General features: G+C 63.3%; 4 protein-coding genes across 4 annotated transcripts; 3 read left to right on the top strand and 1 right to left on the bottom strand.

Annotated features, from left to right (window-relative positions):
* Positions 1–3,332: 3,332 nt before the first annotated feature.
* On the bottom strand, positions 3,333–7,616 carry EMIHUDRAFT_358535 (hypothetical protein; the record flags this gene model as incomplete). Its single annotated transcript, XM_005761638.1, is given in 4 exon segments — positions 3,333–3,422; positions 3,438–3,631; positions 6,732–7,143; positions 7,177–7,616. The coding sequence occupies 2 exon segments, from the start codon at positions 7,614–7,616 to the stop codon at positions 6,765–6,767; spliced, it is 819 nt and encodes a 272-aa protein (XP_005761695.1). The 3' UTR covers positions 3,333–3,422; positions 3,438–3,631; positions 6,732–6,764.
* Positions 7,617–7,936: 320 nt separating this feature from the next.
* Positions 7,937–8,556, top strand: EMIHUDRAFT_67955 (hypothetical protein; the record flags this gene model as incomplete). The annotated part of the gene is made up of 3 exons (XM_005761639.1): positions 7,937–8,107; positions 8,214–8,318; positions 8,452–8,556. 3 exons carry the CDS (start codon positions 7,937–7,939, stop codon positions 8,554–8,556), a joined length of 381 nt encoding a protein of 126 aa, XP_005761696.1.
* Positions 8,557–9,145: 589 nt separating this feature from the next.
* EMIHUDRAFT_216652 (hypothetical protein) lies at positions 9,146–10,039 on the top strand (the record flags this gene model as incomplete). The annotated part of the gene is made up of 1 exon (XM_005761640.1): positions 9,146–10,039. One exon carries the CDS (start codon positions 9,146–9,148, stop codon positions 10,037–10,039), a length of 894 nt encoding a protein of 297 aa, XP_005761697.1.
* A 3,054-nt stretch (positions 10,040–13,093) lies between these two features.
* EMIHUDRAFT_216654 (aminotransferase) lies at positions 13,094–15,110 on the top strand (the record flags this gene model as incomplete). The annotated part of the gene is made up of 9 exons (XM_005761641.1): positions 13,094–13,661; positions 13,788–13,864; positions 13,976–14,002; positions 14,075–14,115; positions 14,219–14,241; positions 14,338–14,504; positions 14,614–14,769; positions 14,847–14,936; positions 15,012–15,110. 9 exons carry the CDS (start codon positions 13,094–13,096, stop codon positions 15,108–15,110), a joined length of 1,248 nt encoding a protein of 415 aa, XP_005761698.1.
* Between the last annotated feature and the right edge of the window lie 108 nt (positions 15,111–15,218).

Genomic DNA, 15,218 nt, shown 5'->3' on the forward strand with positions numbered 1-15,218 from the left:
CGGATTAGGAACCGGAATGCCACTTGCACTCAAGGCAATGTGGACAATCGGCTTCCTTATCGTGACCACGTTGCATTCATTGAATATTTTGAACAAGGGTTGGATTCTGTTTTAATTTTCTGGGGGGGGGGGGGGGCAAGGCTCTCCTCTCACTAAAGCGGTTGGCCACCGGTTGTAAACGCGCAGGCGTCGGTCGACGAGGGCGGCGCGCTCCTCTCGCTCGTGCAAAGCCTCGCCGAGCTGCACGCACAGCTCCCCTCTTTCGCCGAGCTGTTTGCTCCCCACGCGTCGCTGCTCGGCGCGCCGGGCGGCGCGGCGCGGCTGCCGCCGGCTCTCCACGCCGCGCACGAGGCGGCGCGCGCGCTTGTGGAGTTGCGCATTGGGCGGGCGATCGCCGGGCGGAGGCCGTTGCGGCTGCAGCGACGCGCGCCGGTGCCGATCAAGCTGCTCAATCCGGTCTTCGAGGCTGTGAACAGCGTGTCTTCACACCTGCTGCTGTGAACAGGTGCCGATCAAGCTGCTCAATCCGGTGTTCGAGGACGACTTTCAGCCAGGCCTCGACGATGCCCCCCCCCCCCCCCCCGGCCCCCGCCCGCCCGCGCCGCGTGGACGCGAGCGGCGTCTCTTCACAGCCGCCAGCTGTGAACAGGCCGCGACGCCGACCCCGACCGCGAGCGCGCGCAGCTGCAGCTCCTCAAGCGCAAGGCGAAGAAGGAGCACAAGGGCGCGGCGCGCGAGCTGCGAAAGGACGGTGCCGTTCTCTAGATGCCGAGGAGTGCGGGGAGGGATACGGGGCGACACGGGGAGATGTGGGGAGATATGGGGCAGGGGGTGTTGCCGGCCTGCTCTCACAAGGTCTCACAAGGTCAAGACCCGGGGGGGAGTAGACACGCCACGGGCAGGCGGTCCACCTAAGGGGGAGATTGCGGGAGATTGCGGGAGATTGCGGGAGATTGCGGGAGGGTGTGTGCCCCGGGCGAGTCGAGAAGAGACGCGCCGTCTGTCCGGCATGAAGCAGTCGGAAGCACACCCTCCTCAGACTCAGTCCCGAGGACTCCTGCCCTACAGGCGCATTCCTCGCGGGCGAGCGCGAGCGCGAGAAGAGGCAGCGTGACGACTACCTCGAGGCGCGCGGCACCTCACTGCACACCACAAAGAGACCTTTTGAGGTAGAGAGAGAGAGACAGGTATTCGGGAGCGGGCCCCCGCCTCCAACGCTCAGGCGCGCGGCAAGCGGGCGGTGCAGATCATGCAGGAGCAGGAGCACGCGTGGAAGCAGCAGAAGAAGGTCAAACGCGACGCCGCCAAGGAGCTCTAGCGTTGGTTCTGCAGCGCGGGCACCGGCGGGCGACGAGTGTGCACGGGGTTGGCGAAGGGGGAGACCGCGGCATACAGGCGACACGGAGCGGGGCTGCGGGAGTTGCGCTTCAGCAATCTCTCGCGGTCGCTCGCTTCGTCGTGCGGCACCTCCAGACGAGACGCAGCAGCCAGCTGTTGTACTGTATTCTCGTGACGCTGCCTGGCGGCGTCTTACCAAGCGAGGTGCGTGGTACGCGGGACGTCTGGAGCCTTAATGCGTACAGCTAAAGGCTTCTCAGTAAACCAATTGTTTTTTAGCGAAACGCCGCACTGCGCAGGCTCGGACTGGACACACCAGCGCGGTATGGGTGGACGCGACGCGAACCGAGGCACGGACGACGGCGGGGACGGGGAGGGCGACAGCGACGTCGAGGTTGACGCAACGGTATCGAGAGCGCCACCCAAAAGGAGCCGGACAGCCATGGAGGTCACCGAATGGAGGGCGAACGGCACGATACGAAAAGGCAGGGCGAGGCGGATGGAGAAAGAAGTGCCGAGAAGGCCATGGTGGAGGGGAGGGACGGGAGGACGAAAGAAGGGCGAGGAGGACGAGCGGCCCGCACAGACCGCGAGCAGACAGCGCCTGCTGGCCATTTCGAGACATTCGCCAAGAACGCTAGCTACATGGGAGGGCTTCGTGAAGGATGGATTGAAAAACATTCGAACAAAGAAGAGGCGACGGGAGGAACCGGCGGAGGATGCAGTGACGTGACACACACACACACACACACACACACACACACACACACACACACACACACACACACACACACACACACACACACACACACACACACACACACACACACACACACACACACACACACACACACACACACACACACACACACACACACACACACACACACACACACACACACACACACACACACCGCTCACCCACGCGCACTGGGCCTTTGCTTGCACTTTGAATGCCGTGGGGCTCCTGTCGTCAGACGTGGAGACGCGAGGGTTGCCCCCCCTTGCCCCACCACCTCGTGTGTGTGGAGAAGTTTACCTTACCTTACCTACCTGGACGCGGGACAGATGATGACGACACGCACGAGCGACACACAGACACAAACAAGCTCACAAGACACACAGCCAGCTGGCTGCCACACACCCTGAGTTGGCGTACACATAGCTCAAGGCCGCGCCCCCCCCCATGCTCGAGCCCCCGGCGAGAGTTGTGCTGTGAATAGCAGGCGTGGCTGTACTCGCCAGGTTCCGGCGTCATGCAAACGCAGCAGACCCGGCAGCTGCTGAGTGCCCGCACGCCATGCCTTCTCTGTACGCTGGCGCTCCTCTCTACGGCCGGCGCCTTCTTCTCACGGTGGGTCACAGCGACACGATTGGCTGCGTCGCTGGCGGCAGTGAATGACGAGCGCTGCGACATGCCGCCCTGGCTGATCGGCGCATGGAACTATACTGGCTGCAACCAGACCGCGGCCGGTCTGCTCTGCCCGCGAGGAGGCTTTCTTCAGTACAGCGCGGACTGCCGCATGTACGCTGAGCTCTATTGGCCCTACGGCCCATGGTTGTGGACGCCGTTCCAGCCGTGGCACACCCAGTTCTACCAGGGCCTCGTGGTGCCAGCTCCTGGCGAGGCGGGGTGCGTGGATCATGTCGTCACGGACGCCTCGCATGACGTGATGAACGCTGTCACCGCCATCCAGCCGGGCGCAATCAACAACCGATGCCCGTACTTGTCCGAGCAGGACCCGAACGTGCTCCTGATCCGCGTCACCGACACGACGCCTTGGGGGTGGAACATGGAGTGGAGGCGGCACGTCGGGCACGAGATCCCGGAGCTGTACGACTTTACATGCGGTTGGTGCGACCTGTCTTTCGCGGACGCCGTGAAGTGGGTGAGGGAACATTTTAGCGCTCAGAGCGGCTCTGTCAGAGGCACGTGATTAAACTTTCGACTGTCTGTGCTTGCTTGTGCGTCTTGGGTCAGGCGTTGTGTTTCTGTGTGGACGCCCTGCGGGGCAGTCTGGCGTACGCCTTGAGGGGAGGTCCGCCCTCCGACGCGCTCTCGAGCCCCCGCCCCAGACAGAGAGGGGACAGAGAGCCAGCCGTCCGCTGGCGCCGTGCGATACACACCGCCCTCCTCTGACACGTAGCCGCTGCGTCTCGACTCGGTGATGGCACCCGCCGCGAGCCCGCCCGCCACGCTGCTCGCCGACATCGCCGCCGGCGACCTCGCCTCGCTGCACGCCCACCTCTCCGGCCGGCGGACGCGCGGCAGTCTCAACCCTCAACGCGACACGCTGCCCGGACGAGCGGTGGTAGCAGCGGCGGCGCGTCGGCGCTGTTCATCGCGTGCCAGAACGGCCACCCCGAGGTCGCCCCGGCTGCTCCTCGAGGCTGGCGCAGCGGTCGACCAAGCCAACACCAGAGGCACCACGCCGCTGATCATCGCGAGCCAGAACGGCCACTTCGAGTGCACCCCCACCCGGCTGCTTCTCCGCGCGCATTGGTGGCGAAGTCGACGCTGCGCCTCAGCTTGTCGCGCGCGACTCACTTGGTGAGGAAGTCGGCGGGCATGAGGTCGTCTGCGATCTTGACGGTAGGGCGGCAGCTGCGGAGTCAGCGTGTGCGGTGCTCGACACGGAGCGCCAGCCGGCAAGCCCGAGCACGCCGTGTGCTTGCTCGGCGCCCGCGAGGCGACGCAGCGAGCTGAGCAGCCGCGCGGGAAGCACGTTCCCGCTGTCGAGCATCAGCACGTGCGTGGTCGTCGCCTGCAGCGCGAGCTGGAAGCGCGCCAGACGTCCCAGTGCATGCACGCCGCTCGGGTCGGACGCCGCACCGCCACCGCTGCCGCCAATCTCGCTCGCGCTTGCACGCGCACGCGCACGCGCACGCGCACGCCTTTTAGCGGCGTTTCTGTGGCGCCGGCCGCGCTCCTCTCCCTCTCGGCGCTCGTGGCGGCCAAGCTCAGCGAGGCCCGGGTCGCGCCCGCGGCCTCGCTCCCGATGGCGGCCGCGCAGCCGACCATCGACCTCGTCCCCGCGCGCACGCAAACACACGCGTAGCGCCCAGAAGCCTGTGTCATGTGCGTCTGCCCTGTGCTGGCGCCCCATGGCCGTCCCGCGCCGCCCGCACCAGCCACGCGCCCCTCGCACCACCAGAGCAAGCCGCATATCCACTCACGCCGCGACGCGCGCGCCGCAGCACACCTCACCAGCACTACCTCGCCTTTTTTGCGCCCTGTGCAGGCTCTGCACACTGCTTCTGGCACCTCACAAGCGGCTGTACCAGGACGCGCCGCGAGTACGACGCAGATTCTGCTACCACGCAAGGCGCGCACGCACGCACGCAACCGCACGCGCGCTCATCCGCTCAGTCTTCTGCACAGCCTGTCAGCCTGCCTGCACACACAGCATACAGCACCATCAGCCCGCGTGCTCCGCACTGCGCCCCTGCCGCCTCGCGCCTGTCTGCACTGCACGAGGCGCGCGCGTGGCACGCTGCGCGCACGCACGCCCGCACGAGCGCGCGCGCGCGCTCAACCGCTCTCTGCTGCACAGACCGCCAGCCTGCCTGCACACACCAGCATACAGCACCATGGGCACGCATACGCCTAACGACGCAGCCCGCACCCCACAACAATAGCCTGCCCCACGCCTCACCACGCCGTCCCGCGCTCACACCGCCAGCACGAGCCCGATCAGAGAAACTGCAGCGCGCGCCTCTGCCCACGCCTGCAGTTTCTCTGCATTCTGAGACCTTCTCAATCCACCCCGCAGCCGCGCCTCCCCGGGCACACTGACACTCACACCGCAGCAATGAAGATGTGAGTCGAAGTATGGGATATCGACCGAGCCCGCGCCTGCCGCACGCAGTTCTTTTTACTGCCATAAGCATAAAAAGAAAAACACGATGGCGATTTCTTTACGGTAAGCTCGTGCGCATGTACTGCGAGATAGCTAGCCCATAAAATCTTGTCCAAACAAAACACTCCCTTGGAGAAAACGAATTCGCGAGTCACGAACGAACAGCGCAAGGAGATGTTGGGAAGAGTCCTCTCTTTATGCTACAAGGCAGACGCGTGGGGCTTGTGTGCGCGTGCGCCCCCTTAGCTTGCCACGGGGACGTTATCGCTGCCAAACTAGTGCGCATGTACTGCGACATCGCTAGCCCATAGAAATTGCTAAAAAAGGACACCCTTTGAAAACGTCAAACGAAAAATCAAACGAAAAATGGCGTAGTGTGTGTAGCACCGCTGCCAATGTCTGCCGGGGCGTCACACTGACAGCGAGAAGGAACTCACCAGTCCGATAAGGATCAACTGGAAAGCTGAACCCTGGGCTTAGACAGAACGGGCGTGGCAGGCTCCAGGGGAGACCACGCTCTACCCGGGGCGCTAAGGAGGGAAATCGAAGCTGTCGGGCGTCCAGCGAAAAACTCGCGAGGACACACCGACAATCCCCCCTCCCCGAGGACCGAACCTAGGCACGTAGAGCACGGGTCATCTCGGAGAGAGAAAGGGGAGGGAAGAGGGGGGGGATAAGGGAGCCGAGATACGCGGGAGTACCCTGGGAGTGAGAGCTCTCGTTCATAGCCACCATGGGGAACGGGCACCCAAGGCACTAACTTCATCACTCATTCACCCCGCGCGATCTAGCAAACCCTGGTGCAGTCGGTCTTCGGATCAGCGGCCAGTTTCCCATTAGGGCAGGGAACCCCCGGCGACGCAAGTGTGGCCTACGGTAGCCACAGCTAGTACGCGATTCAGGGGCTGGGGGGAGTGGGGCGCCCGCGCCAAGGGGGAGAGAATGGAGGGGGGAGAATATGCGTGCTCGTTTTTCTTCTAAAGCAATTTTTTTTCTGCCATTGCACGAGGCGCCACTGCGATATGAGGAAGGTTCCGCAGCCGAGCAAGAAGATGGTGATCAGCGTGCGCCGTGTGGACATCCCGCGCGTGGCGTTGTCCTCGTCCTCGACTTCTGTGGCGACCTTCCGCGCTTCCCAGAAAGGCAGCTCTGCCGCGGTGGGGCCCGTGACAGGCGTTGGATAAGACAGGTGTGGACCAACTCCAAGAAGAGCTCACGCGCAACCATCACTACTCGAGCCAAGAGGGCTATGTTACCAAGACGTAAACACCAAAAACGCGCGTCGCACACACGCAACAGCTCTCACGTAGCCAGTACCAACACGTAAACACAAAAACGCGTCGCACACACGCAACAGCTCTCACGTAGCCAGTACCAACACGTAAACACAAAAACGCGTCGCACACACGCAACAGCTCTCACGTAGCCAGTACCAACACGTAAACACAAAAACGCGTCGCACACACGCAACAGCTCTCACGTAGCCAGTAGACGTGTCGCTCCGTGGGTCGAAGCATCGCTCACAGTCCGACGCCCGCGTGCGACAGCAGTGGTCGGTCGAGTGCATCAGAACCCCGCATTCATGAGCCGCGTCTTGTCGTTGTCCAGCAGCCGCGCCTTGGCGGCCTCGAACTCGCTCGCAGACAGCGCGCCCGACTGGTAGAGCGACGTGAGCGAGTTAAGTTGGTCCACAATGGAGGGACTAGCGCTCGACGCGGCCACCGCGACGGGGCTCGCGTGCACGACTGGCACGCTCGCGTTTACGGCGGTCGCCTGGACCGAAGGGATGGTTTGCCCAAATGGCGCGGCGCCGCCGGTCGGGACGCCAAATGGCATCGCAGAAGCTCCATAGGCCTGTGAGGTGGCCCCGCCGGCGGTGAGACGCACGACGAGGCCAAAGTCGTAGTTGACGTGCTGGCGGCCGCGGCCAACGGTGACGCCAGTGGCAAGCAGTCCTGGAAGACCGCCTTCTTCAGTGGCCACTTTCTCAGCCCGGAACGTGACGCCGCGCATCTCCTGCGCCCGACAGACTGCGTCCACGCGCTGGACCTCCCTCTCGATCCGCGCCGCCGTCTGCTTCATGATGCACACGGGAGCGGCAATGAAGAGGATCATGATGGGTAGCAGGAGCACTATTGGTGAAGGGATGGCGTCGTTGAGCCACATTCCGCCAGCCACATCGCCCATGATGGCAAACAGCGCGAAAAAGAAGAGCGATGTGCCGATCGCGATGCACTGCATCCGCCGCGCGAAAGCGACGGGATCGAATTCCGACATGGCCGCGTTGATGTTCTGCAGCGCGTTCGCAAAGTCGCGCTCAGAGAGGCCTGCTTGAGCGAGGAGCGGAGGAAAGGTGCTGTCAAACTGATTGTTGACACCGCGGCAGAGCGTGATCTGGTTGGGGTCCGTGTTCAACATTTTGAGACGGGCGAGCCACAGCTGGCAAGATGCCGATCGCGATCGAGACCTTGCTCGAGCCGCGGCGGGGCCCTGAAAGTGGAGCGTGTCAGGATCGGCTGCTCGGCTGTGAACTGACCTCGCTGTGAATGTCACCGCCGTCACAGTTCACAGACACTATTGTCCATGAATGGTAAGACTGATAGTACAGTAGAATCGGGTCGAGCGACCGGCCCAGTCGACCCTCCCCTCCCCTCAGCAGAGCGGGCGAGCTGCCTAACGTTTTCTTTTTTTTGTTCACTCCTGGGGGTCGCCGCGCCGTCGCTGCGTCGCTGCTGGATATGCCAACTTTCGTGCTGTGGGTGAAGGCGGAGCTAGAGGGCGTGAAGTCGCTGAGCTTCCCATTCCCGTCGACGACATGGACTTTCGACGTGCAGCAGGCCGCCGGTAGCGAGACGCGCGAGGGCGTCGTCATGGATCCCGAGGAGGCGCGCCGCACCGCCACCGCCGGCGTTTTGCTGCCACCTCTGCACAGTGTCGTCCCACACGCGAGAGGACACTTGCAGCGGATGTGCCTCCGCCGCGGCGCCGCAGGAAGTCGAGCTCACCGACACAAAGGACGGCGTCGCCAACTTTGCGCTCAAGTTTCCGGGCGACAAGCGGCAGAGCTACGTCAAGTTTCTTGCGCCGGGCGAGAAGCACAAGGAGCTAGAGAAGCACAAGGTCAACTCTTTGTAGATGGGAATGGGAGAACGGCACAGGCCGCCATGCACACACACACATAGAGGAGAGAGGTGAAGACACAGTCTGGCCGGTGTCGCGACACCAGGCGGGTGGGCCACGCCGCTAGGTCAAGCTGCGAGCTCAGACCGCCGACGACGGCGACCTCGTGCCGGTGCTGGCGATGGAGTGCCGCGGGCTCGAGCCGATCAAATGGCACCCGACGGGCGCGCATGCCTAGAGGCTGATTACACGGATCCGTTTTGGGAGGGAGGCTGGGCTGTACTCCGCCGTAGTCGCTGCATTCGGAGCCCCTGCGCCTCACGGATACCGCGGCCACACCGTGGCATTGGCGTGCTCGCACCGTAGGCCCGTATGAGGCCGAGAGCGAGAGCGGCGTGGTGTTTGACGGTGTGAGGCTCGACGAGGGCGACGACTGGTGCGACTACGACGAGAAGGCGGAGGCTAGCATGACGGTGGGGAGGGAGGTGCGGTACGAGTTTCGACGGCTGTGAGGACTGGGCGGCAGCTGCTGCTCGCCGCGCGGGGAGGTTACCGTACTGCTGCAGGCGGGCGGGCCAGCGCGTTGCGAGGCGTCCCGATCCCGAGCGCGCCGCTTCCATCGCTCCAGACAGTACGTCCCAGTGAGGATTGCGGTGTAAGGTAAGGTCAGGTAAGAAAGGTAAACTTCTCTACACACACGAGGTGGTGGGCCAGAAGGTGGGGCAAGGGGGGACGATCGCACCCTCGAGCGTCTCCACGTCTAGACGACAGGTGCGTATAAACAGAGCAACCGCCAAGAACACGGCGGGCACGTGCCACGTCGCCCCATGGCGCGCGTAGCTATGACAGGGACCGCGGCCGCGGATCCGGCGGCGGACGGGGCTGGCGCGCAAGCGCCGGCCACCGTCGGGCCGCCGGGGATGCGCCGCGGACGGCCCTGGAATAGCAGCGATCGCGCGCACATGCAAGACTGCCTCATTGCCGCAAGGCTTGCAGGTGTGTCGCAGCTCAGGTATGAGGTCCCTGGCTACGGGACGGCGACCTTCGACCTGAAGCACGAGAAGGCCGCGGGCGACCGCGAGCCGGTGCAGGCGGCGGAGCGCTCGTTCGTCGAGCGCACCGCGCCGCGGAAGGAGGAGCTGACGGAGGAGCAGAAGGATGCTCGGGCCGCGGCTCGCAGGGCCAAAAAGGCCCGGCAGAAGGCGAACAAGGCGGAGAAGGCTGCGGCGGCGGCTGCGAGCGAGGCTGAGCGTGCGGACTACCCGCACGCGCAGCTGCGCGAGAACGTCGAGTTCGTCATGGACGGCCTGGAGGCTGCGACGCAGGCGGCGCGCAACCCAGCGGGGTCCAATATTCAGGTCGCCTACTCGCTGCCTCCCGAGGGGGGCAGCGGGTTCGGCGACCTGGTGTACGCCACGGTCCCTCTGGGCTCCGTGGCGACCAAGGTCGCCCGGGACTGGCTCGCCAACGAGCTCTACGAGCCGTCCCGGGGCGGCAAAATTGATGCGGCCTGCAGGGACCGAAAGGTCGCCGACCTGATCACGGCTGCCGGCGCCTCGGCGCCGGCCGACGCCGTGTTCGGCGGCAGGTTCGCGACGGGCGAGACGCCCCGCTCGACGACCTCCGCCTCCGAGGCGAACGAGGGCGACGGCGCCGGCGGCGATGGCGGGACCGGCTTCGACCTGTTCGGGCCGGACCCCACCCCCATGGAGGACCTTTGAGGCCCTCCCCAGTCTCACCCCACCTTACCTCTGCCCCCCCCTCCCCCCATCCCTCTGCCTCCCATAGGGCAGGATAGCACTAGCATATGCGCCTAGTGCGCACACTGGGCCCACATAGATGTGACCCGCCCGCTCGAGTGCGGCGTCCGGATGCTAGTGCTTGAGAAGACACCACAAACGCGGCACGGCCCGTTTTGGATGTCTGCGGAGATTCTGTCTTAGCACACACAGTGAGTCATTCGGAGTCATTCGATGGCCAGAGTGCGATTGTGTGTGTGCGGGAGTTGGTTTGTCGGGAGGGAGGGGCAGGCTGCTCACCCACGTGCACCGGGCCAGTGCTTGCACTTTGAATGCCGTGGGGCTCCTGCCCGTGTCCGGGCGTGGAGATGCGAGGGTCGCCCCCCCTTGCCCCACCACTTTGTGTGTGTGGAGAAATCTACCTTACCTTACCTTACCAGCAACCGCCTGTGAGCTGTGTATGCCTGTCACCCCAATGAGCACACCAGTGAGGGTGGGCGAGACGATCGAGGGGTCCCCGCGTACCATGCGGAACCGACCCTATCCGGTGCTCAAGTGCTCAAGAGGCGGACGCCCAAGGGTGGGCGACGGCTAGCGCACCACACCCCTCTCCTTAAAATCCCTGTGTGGTGGCGGCATGCCGTCCTCCCATCCCTCCCTTGGGTTGTCTTGGAGCACTTGGAGTGCAGTCGGCAACCTCACATCCAGGGCCGGTGAGCTGAGAAGCGCATTGTCCGTTTTCTTTCTTTCTTTTTCCCTCCCATTCCCTCCCTTGGGTTGTCTGTTTTTGTCTTTCTTTCCTTTCCTTGCGCACGGACCGAGGATGGCGGGGGGACAAAATAGAATTTAAATAAAATAGAAAAACACCGGCAAAGGAAGTTTCGTGCAAAACTATGCTCCAAAACTATCTTACAATCACTCGCACACGTGCCTCGCGACGCCTCGCCCAAACCGACTTCTTGGCCCGGTGCACTCTAGGAGACGCATGGGCCACAACACGTGGAAGGGGCAACGCTGCCGACTGCTGCTGCTGTGCTTCTTCGCCGTACGCTGCTTCGGTGCGACTGGGCAGGATGTGACTGTGACGCACGCGAGTGATGAGCGTCATCTGCTACTTCTGGGTCCCAGGCCGTCCTCGCCGCCGCCGCTATCGCCGCCTCGCCAATCCAGCCCTGCCCAAAGTCAGACCGAAGAGTGCAAACACCTCCTGGACGCCACTGAATGTGACGCTGCTGCGGGTTTGGCGTTTGTGCATGTCAACAAGGCTGGTGGCGGTCTTATCAGCAGTGTGCTCAATCAGTGCAAGTTGAGGTTCCATGCAGATCGAGCGTTCCCGGTCAACGTTTCAGACAGTGGGCGGCTTACCGCAATGCACATGAGCGTCACGACTTGGCAAAAATACCTTGAGGCCGCTGGGATCAAGCTTGACCGGACCTTTTTCTTTGCCAGCGTCCGCAACCCGTACGAGAGGATGGTGTCGAACTTTTACTACCACGCTAATATGGGCAAGCTGGAGAAGAGCACTGGGAACAGCCCTCCATCTTACTACACCAAAGACTTTTTCCGTAGCATCCGCAACGACACAGCAAGAACAGTCAGCATGTATCACGACTGGTTGGTCCGTCTGGACACCGCGCATCCAGTGGGCTCTGCCAAGCAATACCTGTTTTCGGTGAATCTCGCTCCGGCGCGAGACGACCCTTCAGCAGTGGGATGGCTGAAGCGCGCTGATCAGAGGGGTTTTCAAGGGAGGGGGTTCTGGTTCGACTCCACCATGCTGAATGATGCGATGCCGCACTTGCTGCACAAGTGCCTGCCGGAGTGCCCAGTCGAAACATTCTCCGAGGCTCAAGCACAAGGCGCCACAGCCCATATAAGTCCTCACCCGCCATCTGCAGACCACTACCGGGGCGTGGCCGGAAGGCAGGCTGCTCTCATAGTTGAGCGGCAGATGCGAAGAGACTTTGAAGAGCTTGGCTACGTGAAGGGCGTGTACTCAGGCCCCCCTCCCGTGTCGAGTTGCTCAAGGTGGGGCTGAACCCCATTGGGGCGCCTCTCTCACTTAGAGACCGACGGGGAACTCAAAAGATGATTTCCATATCGTGAGGTCGCAAGCTAGAGCAGCCCGGTGGAGCGACCAGCACTTCGCTCTACTGGCAAACTTTTCTAGCTGACATGCGCGCCCCGCCGACATTACGGCGGGCGCGCTGCGGTCGCACGCCTCCCAAGTCATATGCCACGGCGTGCGATCTAGATTCAGCACACGCGCCTCTGCTCGCGAACACCGTCATCCAATGAATTGTCATCACCCGTGAGTGCGAGATAGGGCTAGCGGCTGGCCGCTATACCTGTAGCGGGGCTGGCCGCTATACCTGTAGCGGGGCTGGCCGCTAGCCTCTGAGGAGGGCGTCCATAGACACCTCACATGACCCCACACACGGTCTCGTCCGTGCCTCGCCGGCCGGCTAGATTGCTAGAGGTGGAGCAAGCTGCTCTAGCCTCGCATGTTACTCCTGTCGTCTGTTGTGATGTTGTGCCCTTGTTTGTTTCTCTTGGCACCTTGGAGTGCTGGGGGGGGCGACAGGAAGAATGTGGCCCTGAGTGATGTGTACGCCAACTCCGGGTGTGTGGCAGCCAGCTGGCTGTGTGTCTTGTGAGCTTGTTTGTGTCTGTGTGTCGTTCGTGCGTGTCGTCATCATCTGTCTCGCGTCTACCCATACCGCGTTGGTGTCCAGTCCGAGCCTGCCTGTGTGTGTGTGTGTGTGTGTGTGTGTGTGTGTGTGTGTGTGTGTGTGTGTGTGTGTGTGTGTGTGTGTGTGTGTGTGTGTGTGTGTGTGTGTGTGTGTGTGTGTGTGTGTGTGTGTGTGTGTGTGTGTGTGTGTGTGTGTGTGTGTGTGTGTGTGTGTGTGTGTGTGTGTGTGTGTGTGTGTGTGTGTGTGTGTGTGTGTGTGTTGTGACTCACTCGGGATGTAGCCGTGATTTCTTTTTTCTTGGTACCTGCCATCGTTGCTGGTCACGGCTGCTTCGGGCACACGCATGCTGTCTCGAGCCGCAGTGCGTCTACCGTTGCGCCGCCGAGGCTATTATGCGACCGCACACTGCCGCCGAGGCTACGCGACAGCGGTAGAGGTGTGGAGGGAGGTCAACAGCCTCGCCGCTCAGCCAGGAATGATCAACATGGGCCAGGGGTTCCCGGACTTTGCCGGCTCGCTGACGGCCCGGCAGGCGGCGGCGGAGGCGCTCCTGGTAGGCTCCGCCGCCGCGAACCAGTACAGCGCTCCCGCCGGCCTTTCGGAGCTGCGCGAGGAGGTGAGCCGCCTGTACGCCCGCCTCTACCCTGGCGATGCCTACGACCCAGCGTCCGAGGTGGTGATCTGCACGAGCGGGCAGGAGAGCCTCAACGCGGCGCTGCGCGCCTGCGTGAGCGAGCAGGTGTCGCGCGGAGGCCGCGACGGAGTGATCGTCTTCGAGCCGTACTTCCCGTTCACGCAAGGCGCTCTCGACAACGCACCGGCCGTGATGCAGCCCGTGCGAACTCACGCACCTGGCTTCGCGATCGACGCCGCCGCGCTGCGCGCCGCCGTCACGCCCAGAACAGGCGCTCGTCCTCCTCGACATGTGGCCGAGATGTGGGCGAGATGTCCGAGAGTGCTGGTCATTAGTCAGTAACTAATCGGGTCACCACACGACCTCATTTCGCTGCTCAGTAATGAGTCAGTGACCGCTCCAGGTACCGTCCTGCTCAACTCGCCGCACAACCCGACCGGCCACATGGCGTCGGAGGCGGAGCTGGCGGCGGTCGCGGAGGTGCGTCGAGATCACCCGAGATTCCCCGAGATTCCCCGAGATTCCCCAGAGGTGCGTCGATGCAGGAGATAGAAGAACGGCGTCTCTTCACACCTGAAAGCGCGTGAGCAGGTGTGCGTCGAGCACGACTTGCTGGCGGTGTCAGACGCCGGAGCACGAGCGCCTCACTCAGTCATTGGTTCGTTCATTCACCTCCACTTCCTCAATTAGGTCTCGGACGAGGTGTACGAGCACGCAGTGTTTGGAGAGGGGTGCAGGCACCGCCGCCTCTGCGACGTGCCTGGCGCGCGAGGAGGGCGTTTCCTCCCACACCGCTCGTGCTTCGGTGTTCACACTGGCCTCCTCTGCTCTCAGGCATGCGCGGGAGGACCATCACGGTCAGTAGCGCCGGCGAGCGCTTCGCGCGGACGGGCTGGCGAATCACTTACGAATCACGACTTTAAATTGAGCCGATTGCTTCGCCCGTTGATCAGGCAAGCTCTTCTCCCTGACGGGCTGGCGGGTGGCGTGGGCGCTGGCGCCGGCGCGCCTCGCCACCGCGGTCGCATCAGCACACACGAACCTCACCTACTCCGCACCCACGCCGCTGCAAGCCGGCATCGCTGCCGCACTGCGAGAGGAGGATGGCTCTTTCGGCGGCGTGGCGCAGCTCTTCGGCGCCAACTTCGAGCTGCTGGCCACGGCGCCGCGCGAGAACCAGCCGCTGTTCACACCTCTCTACTCTCTGTTGATAAACCTCTTGTCCGCAGGCGCTGCGAGAGCACCGAGGCCTGACTGTGTGCGACGCACAGGGAGGCTACTTCCTGGTGGCGGACGCGGGCGCGCCCGGCATTGGCTCGGTTTCACGCTACTCAGTGATGTGCTCACACTTCCCTCTGTTTCCAGGCGTGCCCGACATTGACTTTGTGCGACCGCCGCTCCGTGACCGGCCGCTCTGTGAACGGCGTCTCCTTCACAACGGCCTTCGCTGCTGCGTGCACAGGTGCGCTCGCTCGCCGCGGAGTGCGGCGTCGTCTGCACGCCAATGAGCGTCTTCTACGCGGACCAGGAGCAGTCGGAGTCGTGCACGCTGGTGCGTGGTCTCGATCTGCGAGCCGCGGTATGTGAAACGGTGTCGGTGCTCTTCACGCCACGGCTGTGGATGCAGGTTCGCTTCACGATCTGCAAGTCGCGCGAGCACATCCAGCGGGCGTGCGCGGCGCTGGCGGGCCGCCGGGGGAGGAGGGAGCGTGTAGCTGGTACATGAGATGTGACCCACGTGCAGTACGCGCATGCACAGGGGTGGAAGAGCGAGAGACGTTGTAGCATGATAAGAAGCCGGAAGGTAAGGTAGAGTAAGGTAAGGTAAGGTATG

The sequence above is a fragment of the Emiliania huxleyi genome (genome assembly GCF_000372725.1).
Source record: "Emiliania huxleyi CCMP1516 unplaced genomic scaffold EMIHUscaffold_70, whole genome shotgun sequence".
NCBI lineage: Eukaryota > Haptophyta > Isochrysidales > Noelaerhabdaceae > Emiliania > Emiliania huxleyi.